This window comes from Oncorhynchus kisutch, linkage group LG29, assembly GCF_002021735.2.
Source record: "Oncorhynchus kisutch isolate 150728-3 linkage group LG29, Okis_V2, whole genome shotgun sequence".
NCBI lineage: Eukaryota > Metazoa > Chordata > Actinopteri > Salmoniformes > Salmonidae > Oncorhynchus > Oncorhynchus kisutch.
Window position 1 is genome coordinate 3,857,410 of NC_034202.2, and position 12,978 is coordinate 3,870,387.

At 42.7% G+C, this 12,978-nt stretch overlaps 1 protein-coding gene across 9 annotated transcripts in view; it reads left to right on the plus strand.

Moving 5' to 3' along the window:
• Positions 1 to 1,988: 1,988 nt before the first annotated feature.
• The window catches only part of LOC109873805 (ubiquitin carboxyl-terminal hydrolase 20), a 67,847-nt gene continuing 56,857 nt past the window's right edge, over positions 1,989 to 12,978 (plus strand). For 5 of the 9 annotated variants that reach the window (XR_004206196.1, XR_004206198.1, XM_031809570.1 and 2 more), the window contains exons 1-16: positions 1,989 to 2,139; positions 4,401 to 4,497; positions 4,731 to 4,784; positions 4,967 to 5,029; positions 5,154 to 5,324; positions 5,694 to 5,802; positions 6,389 to 6,458; positions 6,665 to 6,778; positions 7,185 to 7,284; positions 7,764 to 8,268; positions 8,439 to 8,591; positions 8,747 to 8,859; positions 9,149 to 9,321; positions 9,605 to 9,699; positions 9,819 to 9,852; positions 9,960 to 10,005. Coding sequence is in view for 7 of the 9 variants with exons in the window: in XM_031809570.1 (XP_031665430.1) it covers positions 4,417 to 4,497; positions 4,731 to 4,784; positions 4,967 to 5,029; positions 5,154 to 5,324; positions 5,694 to 5,802; positions 6,389 to 6,458; positions 6,665 to 6,778; positions 7,185 to 7,284; positions 7,764 to 8,268; positions 8,439 to 8,591; positions 8,747 to 8,859; positions 9,149 to 9,321; positions 9,605 to 9,699; positions 9,819 to 9,852; positions 9,960 to 10,005 (1,881 nt within the window). In the remaining 2 variants the exon portion in view is untranslated. Of the gene's footprint in view, positions 2,140 to 4,400; positions 4,498 to 4,730; positions 4,785 to 4,966; positions 5,030 to 5,153; positions 5,325 to 5,693; positions 5,803 to 6,388; positions 6,459 to 6,664; positions 6,779 to 7,184; positions 7,285 to 7,763; positions 8,269 to 8,438; positions 8,592 to 8,746; positions 8,860 to 9,148; positions 9,322 to 9,604; positions 9,700 to 9,818; positions 9,853 to 9,959; positions 10,006 to 12,978 lie in introns of those variants that run through there. The other 4 variants (XM_031809572.1, XM_031809571.1, XM_031809573.1 and 1 more) reach the window with 4 other exon arrangements.

A 12,978-nucleotide genomic window follows, 5' to 3' on the forward strand; every position in this document is an offset into this window, starting at 1 on the left:
TAAGGATTGATTCTATACATCGTTTGACATGTTTCTACGAACTGTTATATATATTTTTTGACTTTTCGTCTGAACTTTGACCTGGACTTGCCCGCGCCTCATGAGTTTGGATTTGTGAACTAAACGCCCCCAACAGAAGGAGGTATTTGGACATAAATGATGGACTTTATTGAACAAATCAAAAACATTTATTGTGGAACTGGGATTCCTGGGAGTGCATTCTGATGAAGATCATCAAAGGTAAGTGAATATTTATAACGCTATTTCTGACTGTTACTGACTCCACAACATGGCGGGTATCTGTATTGTGTCTGAGCACTGTACTCAGATTATTGCATGGTTTGCTTTTGCTGTAAAGCTTTTTTGAAATCTGACACAGCGGTTGCATTTAGGGAGAAGTATATCTATAATTCTGTGCATAACACTTGTATCTTTTATCGAAGCTTATGATGAGTATTTCTGTAAACTGATGTGGCACAGGAAAAATTGTACATTTCTAACATTTATGGTTGAGATTTAATTAATATAACTATAAACTATGCACATTATGATTTTCATTAACACGCGATGCAGATGTAACAGTATAACTTTAGACCGTCCCCTCGCCCATACCCGGGCGCGAACCAGGGACCCTCTGCACACATCAACAACAGTCACCCACGAAGCATCGTTACCCATCGCTCCACAAAAGCCGCGGCCCTGGCAGAGCAAGGGGAACCACTACTTCAAGTTCTCAGAGCAAGTGACGTCACCGATTGAAACGCTATTTAGCGCGCACCACCGCTAACTAGCTAGCCGTTTCACATCCGTTACACAGGCGTCAGTAGCGCTTTGAACACACCGACTGTGTTTTTGGGATGCTACGTTTGCGTTGCAGAGGCAGTTGCAGTGCTTAAATCGGATGTATGCATCAAATTGTATGCGTAGACTTCACAGAAAGTAGCAAAATGTGAATGTTGAATTTTTGTTGCACACATGTCCAGTAAAAAAAAAATGGATTACATAATAAAACAGTTTGATTGCATAATTTCTTTACATATTTAATTAATTTATTTGCCAAGTAGCATACATAACAATTTATTGTGAGAGCCTATAATATAATTTCCCTCCAAAATGCATAGTTTTGGAGGGAAATGCAATAATAAGTAGTCAAGAAAGCAAAGACTAGGCTCTTTCAACAATGAGACCAACGCTAAGGAAGGTGGTTTTGATCGCGCTGTTGGGCTGGGACCAGCCGTGTAACACGGAACCCAAACTGGTTGCGTGCATGCGCCATCGTGCATGCATTCATTTTGTCCCCCACACTAAACGTGATTACAACACGCAGGTTAAAATATCAAAACAAACTGAAGCAATTACATTAATTTGGGGACAGGTATAGCAGGGATAGCTTGCACTTGCTAGCTAATTTGTCCCATTGAGCTAGCCTGCTGTTGCTAACTAATTTGTCCTGGGATATAAACATTGAGTTGTTATTTTACCTGAAATGGACAAGGTCCTCTACTATGACAATTAATCCAAACATAAAACGGTCAACCGAATCATTTCTAGTCATCTCACCTTCTTCTTGGCTTTTTCTTCTCCGGACTTTATATTGCAATTGGCAACATTCATAAATTAGGTGCATTAATGCCACCGACCTCGTTCGTCTTTTAGTCACCCACGTGGGTATAACCAATGAGCAGATGGCACGGGTACCTGCTTCTATAAACCAATGAGGAGACAGGAGAGGCAGGACTTGCAACGTGATCTGCTTCACAAATAGAACTGACTTCTATTTTAGCGCTTGGCAACGCAGACATTCGTTGGCGAGCAGTGTGGGAGCAATATTTTTATAATATAGATTTCTAAATGTATTTTGCAACACACGTGATGCTAGCGGTGTAGTCAGCCTGTAAGGCGTTGGTATCATGTCATGTCAGGTTGTACCGTTGCTTAGGCTTATATATGTCCCTTATCACCCCCCATAGCTCCTGTTCCTACTGACATTGTGCATAACAACACTGACGTAAAACCAATCTGTACGACGGCAGCACCAGCAGCTAACAGTAGTACATTCACGTTTCAACAGCTAGCTGGCGTACAATCACTAGTTAGACGTTAACTTACTTTTTGGCTATCTTTAACGGAAGTTTTCAGGTAAATGAACTGTTCTGACATCGCCTGGTGTTGGTAAATATAATTCCGGCAAAGCATGTATTTGTTGTCATCCTTAATGTATGATGCTATTCTGGAGAGGAAAACAAGGCCTTCAAGTTTGCAACAGAGCTGTTATTTCGGTGGCTCTGTGGCCAAACCAAAGTGCAGAAAAATGTTGTCTCGTCTTTGATTTAATTCTGAAACAATATGCCTATGTTGGCTGATATGCGGTAGCTAGATGATGAATTAATTGATCACCAATTTCTAGAATGCGCAAGGAATGTCAGGCAGTTAGCTACAGGGTTGACGTTATGACTTCAATCACTTTCTGATTTCACCCGTTTTGATTTGAACGAAATCTTTTTCATGCATGTTTGACCGGCCATGGTAATAGTGGTCAGAAAGTTACTTTTTGGACCGGAATGCCAAAGCATTCAAGAGTTTGAGATGCTCAAAGTTGACCCAATTTGGTAACAACAGATTGTACACTAGCCCAATAAAGGACTAAAGGAGACTGACTTTACTCCTTATAGTCCAAGGACCTTTCATAAAGCGAATTGGCTGGCAGTCAAATACTCCGTCTACAGTGAATCGATTCTCAAATGCCAATTACCGTACGGTTCTAGAAACAATAGTATTTTTCAGCGACATCACTTGTGGCATCCGTCTTCTGTTTACACACAGGTGTTCGGGGACACTAGATGAGTTTTTGGGGGCGATGTGTTGAATCCACCGTGCCTCCAGCTTGGCACTCCCTCACCGTCTTAAAACAATATTTTGGAAGCTATAGCAATGCATTTATGAATGTCTACGGCTCATACTGGGAATGGGCATAATGGCCGACCGGTGGCTTCAAAGCCTCTCAATGGCCAATACATAGTATCTACAATCCCAGGGTTTATATACAGCATTGGATAAACAAAGACTTTTGGTGTCCATTACAGGAAAGCCCCATACGAACCGCCGACATAGATTTTTCATCTAACATGTTCTTGGCTATACTCGATTCGGTGAAAAAAAGTATCTTAGAAATGTCAGTTTCCAGTTGCAGGTGGTTCGACAAAAAAACAAATTCAGAAAGACTCTGGTTGAGTTTTAGTTTAATATCAAACGGTTGAGTTTGATTTAATTTGAAAGTGTACAAACTATTCTATGTTTTCTTGAAATGTATATATTTTTTGGTTATTTCACCTTTGACATCAATTGACTTTTTTTTTAAACTCACAAATGTTGTATTTTAGCCCTATTTTACATCAGCTCAGGTGTTTGTGATGTGCCGTCATCAGACACAGCATACTCTTGAATACAGGGTGGGTGTTATTTCAATCAGTGAAATGTTATTCATAGATGGACCTATCCCTTCAGACCACTGCAATTTAGCTGGTGCACCATTAACATTTTAAATGGCATTAAAACGTCCAATTACTACCAGAAAGATAGCCGTCCATCCACCCACCATTGAATGTACTACTTGAATGGTAATGTCTATTAAATGATCAATATTTCAGTAGGTTACCTATGGAAGATGACCAGTTTAATTTACAACAATGGATATTCCATTGCAAGTGAACATACTCTTGATGTATGGACCTACTATCGTTGTGGTACTATTTCAAAGATTAAATTTTGTACATTTATCAGCCATATCCTCCCATTACGCAAGAGTATGCTGTGTCTCAGCCGATGGCGGGCCCATCACAAACACCTCAGAAGCTGTAAATAGGGTCTAAGCTAAAACAAATATGAAAATGAAAAAAATCGTAGTTCACACATTTTTAGATAATTAACGTTAAAAGTTTTAAAAAAAATTACAATCAGAAAATAGTTGGACAACCCTGTTTGTAATCTTTCAAATGATATATTTGCTAGTGATTAAAACGTTGAGCACCTCAATCTCTTGAATGTTTTAGCATTCACGTCCAAAAAGTAACTTTCTGACCACTTCTACCATGGGCAAACATGTATGGAAGGTTTCTTTCAAATGAAAAGGGGTGCAGTCAGAAAGTGATTGAAATCATATGGAACAACCCAACAGTGAATTGTTGCATTGTTCCATATGATTTCAAGTTCAAAGCTTTGTTTGAGTGAGTAGAGTAGCCGGCTAGCTAAATCAAAGAGCTTCATTGTTAGCTGAATTCCCTCCAATCATGAATCCTCCATACATTCTGTAATAGCTGACTTGTAGAGTTAGTAGACACACACCTTGATTGAAGTGTAGCTGTCATAGATGAATGCCTTTTTGTTTATTATTTGATCTTTAGAAGAAGTTTAACAGACATGAGTGACCAGGGGGACATTTGTCCCCACCTGAATTCCATCGGGGAGGTAACCAAGGAGGAGCTTCTGCAGAAATCCAAGGTGAGCATGAATGGTTTCAAGAGCGACTGCGTCAAGCTTCTGCAATATGTATGGAATGGATGCAATTTGTGACAAGTCATGCATGTCTTTTAGTTTTGAATCACATCTTCTAGATTTGCCTTCACAAAAGGTCAACATTTTTTGAAGACAATCACATAGGAGATGGTGCTCTATGATTGTTTTTCAGCCTAGATTGTTGTCTAATACTGTTTTTTTGTTGTCCTGTTCTGAAGGGATCCTGCCTGTCATGTGGAGTGGGAGGTCCCAACCTCTGGGCCTGTCTGCAGGTAAACAGGGGTTTTCTGTAGGTCTGTTTTTCCTCAAAATATTTTGAAATAGATTCAAAGGCCATGACATAATTCTCAGGATGTGTTATTATGACACTTTTATAACACTCTTTCAGATGGATTATACATATTTTAGTTTTTACCCCATAGATGTTTATTTCTCATGTATTTCTCTTGGTCAGAGCGAGTGTCAATATGTTGGCTGTGGAGAAACCTTTTCCGACCACAGCACCCTACATGCACAGGTGAGTTTTTCACAGAGCTTTTTTTTCCTTGGGTAGTGAGAGATGCCATTTCTAGAAAGCATGCAACAACGTTTTTTTTCAAAGCTTAGTGTGTGTGTGTGTGTGTGTGTGCTCATCCCCCAAGGCAAATAAACACAACCTGACGGTGAACCTGACCACTTTCAGGATCTGGTGCTATGTGTGTGAGAGGGAGGTGTTTCTGGAGCAGAGGCCTGCAGTTGTACCTACAATGTCTGCCACACACACTCCCCACCACTGTAAAGCTAAGGAACACCAGGTACGCCATCGCACAAAGGTCAGCTGAATTATAGTCAACTATACTATGTTTACGTGCCATTTGGGCTCTGGTCAAAAGTAGTGCACAATATAGGGAATAGGGCGCTATTTGGGATGGGCCCTATATCAAATATGGGTAACGCCACCATATCTTTCATTAGTAAACATGAACAAACTATTCATGATTACTGTATTATACACTATATATAAAGCATTTATTTAATATAACGTTTTACTAAACTATTCTGTTTAATTTTGATTAGCGCACAATTTACATTTGTGAGATGAAATACAGCCTATGTTCTTTTAATATATTGTGTAATTGGCTTTCCACAGGCAGGCACTGATGTCATTATTTGTTGTTTTTAACAATTACTTAATTTCCCAGGATGCAGTTCATCAACCAATGAGTCACCACCACCCGTTGAAAGCAGTCCCTATCGCGGTAGCCGAAGAAGAGTGGTCAGAGTCAGAGGAGGATGTGCTCAAACCCAGAGGTAACCTCAGACCCCCTTCTCTCAACGTCATGGGATCTATTCAATAACAGTAAAAACTATAGTCCAGCATATCACAGTTAAACTGATACCCTTAGCGTTACATCATTGTGTTTTTATCTTTATGATGACACAATCATAGCTATCAAATATGATCTGCAGCTTAAATTAACATATTATGTTACAAATGTAACATCAATCAGGCAAAAGCCAGCTGTCAAGGTCTAGAACTCTGTAGAATTGGTTCTTTCATCCTTTGACAGGCTTTGCAGGTCTATTCCTTAGTGAATTATGCCAAGCTGATTTGGGCAGAGACCTCCCAAATGATCTGAGAGCCAGATGATCAGGGTTAGGAGAAATATAATTGTTTTTGAGCCTAAGAATAGGTACCAGACCAGGTACCAGATCCATTAAAGTAACGGTAATAGACTGAAGTTCATCATTAACTGACAGGGTCTGTGTCATGCATGTTCTCCAAATGTTAGGTATAAACGCAGTGGAGTGGCCTTACCATATAGTCCTAATGTTATAAATATACCTGTATGATGTTATTAGAGTGTTTTTTAACCTACATCTCATCCTCTCAAAGGTTTGACAGGGATGAAGAATATTGGTAACTCCTGCTACATGAACGCAGCCCTTCAAGCCCTGTCCAACTGGTGAGCTCACTTCCTGTCTTATTTCCTCATTAGTCCAGGGATTTATGGCAGATAGATTGACATGTTTCTGAGACCTGTCACTAAAATGTTTGTGTGTGAGCGAGCATGTGTATGTGTACCTTCATCTCAGCAGAAGGGATTGTATTCATTTTCATAGATTTGAACATAGACTGATCAGTTCTTTCTTTCTTTCTTCTCCTCTCCAGTCCTCCTCTCACTCAGTTCTTCCTGGACTGCAGTGGACTGGTGCGGACTGACAAAAAGCCTGCACTGTGCAAAAGCTACCAGAAACTCATCTCTGAGCTCTGGCACAAGAAACGGTACTATACACACACATGACACTATATTTCTTATCTCTGTTACAGTACTTTTTATTTTTTATTTGACCTTTATTTAACTAGGCAAGTCAGTTAAGAACAAATTCTTATTTTCAATGACGGCCTAGGAACAGTGGGTTAACTGCCTGTTCAGGGGCAGAACGACAGATTTGTACCTTGTCAGCTCGGGGGTTTGAACTTGCAACCTTCCGGTTACTAGTCCAATGCTCTAACCACTAGGCTACCCTGCCGCCCCCTATCTCTCTGTAGAGTACCTCTCAGTGTGCACATTTTTGCAATAGAGATTCATAAGATGATATCCAAGAATGCAGCAAGATACTGTCTGATTTATGTAATAGAAGAAAAAACAGACTTTCTCTTTCCTCTCTCTCTATTCTCTCTGCTCCAGGCCCAGTTACGTAGTCCCCACCAGTCTGTCCCAGGGCATCAAGCTGGTCAACCCCATGTTCCGTGGCTACGCCCAGCAGGTAGGGGCAAGCTCCCAGCAGGTAGGGAACAAACCAATGCCCCAACCCCTCTCTCTGACCCCTGACCTAACCCACCTCTCCCTGACCTAACCCACCTCTCCCTATGTCCCCTCTCACCCCCCCCCCCCCCCCAAATCACCCCTGTTACCTCAAATTGAATTTCCCTTTGGGGACAATGAAATTGGATTGGTTGATTGATTGTTGTGTAGCTGATTGGCATCTTGAAGTGTGGTGCCAAGACGATGAAATGTTGGATTGATTGGGATGTTGGAATGGGATTGTGTGTATTTCACTTGTTTGGCTTTGTCCATTTATCTCAATCTAAAATGGTGTTGAGTTAAGCCTGTGTGTGGTTACGCCTGTGTGTCTCAATGGCTGTCTCTGTCTGTCCCTAGGAGCTGCAGGGAACATTCATACAATACTGTCCTCACTATACACACACACACACGTCTCAGTGTATAGGACTGCTCAGCACACTCTCCCTCTGTTTTCTACTGTAGGACACCCAGGAGTTCCTGCGCTGTCTGATGGACCAGCTCCACGAGGAGCTCAAAGAGCCACAGGCAGAGTGTGGTGGGGGAGGGGAGGGGGATGAGAGGAGGGATGGGGGCGACCGCTCCCCCTCTGAGGACGAGTTCCTCTCCTGCGACTCAGGCGCCAGCAGCGACCGGGGGGAGGGAGGGGGACTGGGGGAGCCCGAGCTGCTCATTCAGGACGAGTGTGGGGTGGGGCCGAGAGTTGGAGGAGGGGGGACAGGCACGGGCGGAGGGGTTGGCACAGGTGGGCCCATCTCAGAGAAAGAGAGGCTGAAGGAGAAAAGGGTGTTGGGCTCGCCCCTCCACAGGGGCTCCCAGGAGATGGACGAGGACGCTGATGTGGATACGACAGTGGCTGAAGAGGGTGGTCTGGAGAGGGGAGCGGAGGAGGAGGAGGGGACCCCCCCTAGCCCTAGGCCACAGGTTCCGAGTCAGACACAGGTGCAGACGCAGAGCAACAGCACTCCAGGTACGGGCCTGGTAATGGTGGAAGTAGAACATCTAAAAATATATGTAAGTGTGTGCGTGAGCAACTATGTGTGTGTATCTCTGTGTTTCTGTATGTGGAGAGACCTGTTGTAGTGATGTGTGACTAATCTCTACAAGTCCCCTCTCCCTCTCCTACCCACCTCTACCCAGAGCCAGACAATGAGGCATCGATGCAGAAGCGCCCCCAGTCTCGCCCCTGCAGCCCCGTCCGTACTGTCCAGGAACTGCACCCTAAACTCTCCCCCAGCCCCACTCGCTCCAGCCCCTTCCGCTCTGCAGGGCCCGAATACTCTTTTAAGAAAGGTATGGGGGTTCTGGACAATTCACATACACGTACAGACACACATTCTGTCACGCAGTCTACCGACACACACAGATACACACTGTCAAGTACGCTCACTCTCTCACACACACACTCTACCCCCTCATACACAAACTATGTTTCCCATCCTCCACAGCCCAGCTGTTCCTGGGTGCCAAGAAGCAGAAGCAGTCTCACTACCGCAGCGTCATCTCAGACATCTTCGACGGCTCAATCCTCAGCCTGGTCCAGTGTCTGACTTGTGACAGGGTGAGCTGTGTGTCATGTGTCGTAGCACAAGGGTGCGCCATTTACATAACTCAGCTCCACTTCTTCTATTGAAACCTCACAAAACTGTTACATTCATATTGAACATTGACGTGTTGTAATTTGTAGACATTTTACCACATGTTCTTATGCCTAAACTTGATCCTACTTTATCCATGAATATGATGGATTCTGCTTGTTTGGATTATCATTTCAGATTGTTAAAACCATCTCTCGCTCGCTCTGGCTGTCCCCTCTCTTCTCCCTCCTCATCTCTCCTCTCCCCCTATAGGTGTCGACCACAGTGGAGACCTTCCAGGACCTGTCCCTGCCCATCCCAGGTAAGGAGGACCTGGCCAAGCTACACTCCTCCATCCACCAGAACCTCCCAGCCAAGACCGGGGTATCTCTGGACGTCTACGGCTCCCAGGGCTGGATCACCTACATCATGGACTCCATACGCAGGTGAGGGAGCTGGGGGTAGGGGGATGGGGCTGGAGGGTTGGGGGTGCTGGGGAAGGGGATAGAGAATCGAGCCTCTGCCTCACTTCTTCCTCCCCTGCCGACTTGTAGTGGACTCTCAAACAAGTAGCTAGTCAGCGCTGTCTTTCTCTGTCCGGCCGGCTATTCACAGTTCCAACGTCATCTATGTATCCGTCTTGTAACAAGTATGAAAGTATATGTAACAGCCGCATTGTGCTTACTATGTATTCACCCCCTCCCATGCCCCCCCCCCCCCCCTCTGCAGGTTTGTGGTGTCCTGTATCCCCAGTTGGTTTTGGGGTCCTATGGTCACACTGGAGGATTGCCTCGCTGCCTTCTTCGCCGCTGATGAGCTCAAAGGTAAACTAGTCACGATAAAGTTGTTGTCTAATAAGATGCCTAGATTTCAGCTGTATGATCCATTCCTAATCAGAACATGAAATAAATGGTCAGTCATTTCTTCATTCATTGTTTTGCAGGGGACAACATGTACAGCTGTGAAAGGTGTAAAAAGTAAGTATTTGTGGAATTTGTTGATCATTTTAGCATTAGAAGATCAATATGTCTAGTTGGTAAAACAACCCTACATACATTTGAATACTTTTTCACTTACCTTCCAGATTGAGAAATGGTGTAAAATATTGCAAAGTACTTCGGCTACCTGAGGTAACGGCTTCTATTATATCATACTTTGACATCCTGCATAGAAGATAAAACTACCTTATCAAAGTGATTGAAGATGCCTAAGTTGTGACATTTCCTTGATTTTTTTATGAAACATTTTCTTTCAGGAAATCTATAGGGTCGTTCTATCTATAGGGTCGTTCTATCTATAGGGTCGTTCTATCTATAGGGTCGTTCTATCTATAGGGTCGTATAGGGTCGTTCTATCTATAGGGTCGTTCTATCTATAGGGTCGTTCTATCTATAGGGTCGTATAGGGTCGTTCTATCTATAGGGTCGTTCTATCTATAGGGTCGTATAGGGTCGTTCTATCTATAGGGTCGTATAGGGTCGTTCCACTTGATTTCAATCACATTCTGACTGCACCCTTTTTGATTTGAACAACACTTTCCATACGTATTCTATGGTAGAAGTGGTCAGAAAGTGACATTGTGGACCTATATGTCCAAACATTCAGGGGAGGTGCTCAAAGTAAACCCATTTTTCATACCCCAACATACCAAAAGACATCCATGTCTTCATCACTGGAACATATTAATGATTGAATTTGATATTATTTAAAAGCTTACAAACAGGGTTGTCAAACTATCTGATCATTTCTTGAAATGTTTTTTTTTTAACCCTCAAGCTGCTGAGATATTTTGCACATCAACTATCAACATTTTGATCCCAGAAGAAACTATTGAAAAAATGCAACAATCAAAGCTAAATATCTGCTTCTTTCTTATCAAAGCTGCATTAGACATGTAGTTTAATGTTGTCTAAAATAAGAAATAACCGAAACAGACTGTTATTTTTGTAAACACTTAATTTGCGTTCCCTGTGGAACTGAAATTTTCCCTTTATATAATGTGCAGCTTTTTTCCAAAGTACAAACCACATTAGTGCTAAAAAGCTAGTTTACCATAATTAGATTTTGGTTTTATTTTAATTAGCGGAATTTTTAAGTAAATATTCATTTTGTCATATTTATGTGGTAAAAACGACTGCCATTTAATTTAAAGGGGTAGTACACCAAAATGTGAAATGTACTTAATTTTATTGACAAAAAGTGATGTATTCATCCATTGATCCTGAGAGACTTTGACCAAAAATGTGGCTTAGTTTTTATTTATTTATACAGTGGGGCAAAAAAGTATTTAGTCAGCCACCAATTGTGCAAGTTCTCCACATAAAAAGATGAGAGAGGCCTGTAATTTTCATCATAGGTACACTTCAACTATTACAGACAAAATGAGAAAAGAAATCCATAAAATCACATTGTAGGATTTTTTATTAATTAATTTGCAAATTATGGTGGAAAATAAGTATTTGGTCACCTACAAAACAAGCAAGATTTCTGGCTCTCACAGACCTGTAACTTCTTCTTTAAGAGGCTCCTCTGTCCTCCACTCGTCACCTGTATTAATGGCACCTGTTTGAACTTTTTATCAGTAAAAAAGACACCTGTCCACACCCTCAAACAGTCACACTCCAAACTCCACTATGGCCAAGTAAAGGCAAAAAAGGCCATGGTGGCAAAGTAAATACAATATAGCAAGTAAAACACTGGAATGGTAGTTTTGCAGTGGAAGAATGTGCAAAGTAGAAATACAAATGATGGTGTGCAAAGGAGCAAAATAAATAAATGTATTAAATACAGTTGGGAAAGAGGTAGTTGTTTGGGCTAAATTATAGGTGGTCTATGTACAGGTGCAGTAATCTGTGAGCTGCTCTGACAGTTGGTGCTTAAAGCTAGTGAGGGAGATAAGTGTTTCCAGTTTCAGAGATTTTTGTAGTTTGTTCCACTCATTGGCAGCAGAGAACTGGAAGGAGAGGCGGCCAAAGAAAGAATTGGTTTTGGGGGTGACTAGAGAGATATACCTGCTGGAGCGTGTGCTACAGGTGGGAGATGCTATGGTGACCAGCGAGCTGAGATAAGGGGGGACTTTACCTAGCAGGGTCTTGTAGATGACATGGAGCCAGTGGGTTTGGCAACGAGTATGAAGCGAGGGCCAGCCAACGAGAGCGTACAGGTCGCAATGGTGGGTGGTATGTGGGGCTTTGGTGACAAAACGGATTGCACTGTGATAGACTGCATCCAATTTGTTGAGTAGGGTATTGGAGGCTATTTTGTAAATGACATCGCCAAAGTCGAGGATTGGTAGGATGGTATGTTTGGCAGCATGAGTGAAGGATGAGTGAAGGATGCTTTGTTGCGAAATAGGAAGCCAATTCTAGATTTAACTTTGGATTGGAGATGTTTGATATGGGTCTGGAAGGAGAGTTTACAGTCTAACCAGACACCTAAGTATTTGTAGTTGTCCACGTATTCTAAGTCAGAGCCGTCCAGAGTAGTGATGTTGGACAGGCGGGTAGGTGCAGGTAGCGATCGGTTGAAGAGCATGCATTTAGTTTTACTTGTATTTAAGAGCAATTGGAGGCCACGGAAGGAGAGTTGTATGGCATTGAAGCTTGCCTGGAGGGTTGTTAACACAGTGTCCAAAGAAGGGCCAGAAGTATACAGAATGGTGTCGTCTGCGTAGAGGTAGATCAGAGACTCACCAGCAGCAAGATCGACCTCATTGATGTATACAGAGAAGAGAGTCGGTCCAAGTCGGTCCTCTGGCACCCCCATAGAGACTGCCAGAGGTCTGGACAGCAGACCCTCCGATTTGACACACTGAACTCTATCAGAGAAGTAGTTGGTGAACCAGGCGAGGCAATCATTTGAGAAACCAAGGCTGTCGAGTCTGCCGATGAGGATGTGGTGATTGACAGAGTCGAAAGCCTTGGCCAGATCAATGAATACGGCTGCACAGTAATGTTTCTTATCGATGGCGGTTAAGATATCTTTTAGGACCTTGAGCGTGCCTGAGGTGCACCCATGACCAGCTCTGAAACCAGATTGCATAGCAGAGAAGGTATGGTGAGATTCGAAATGGTCGGTAATCTGTTTGTTGACTTGGCTTTCGA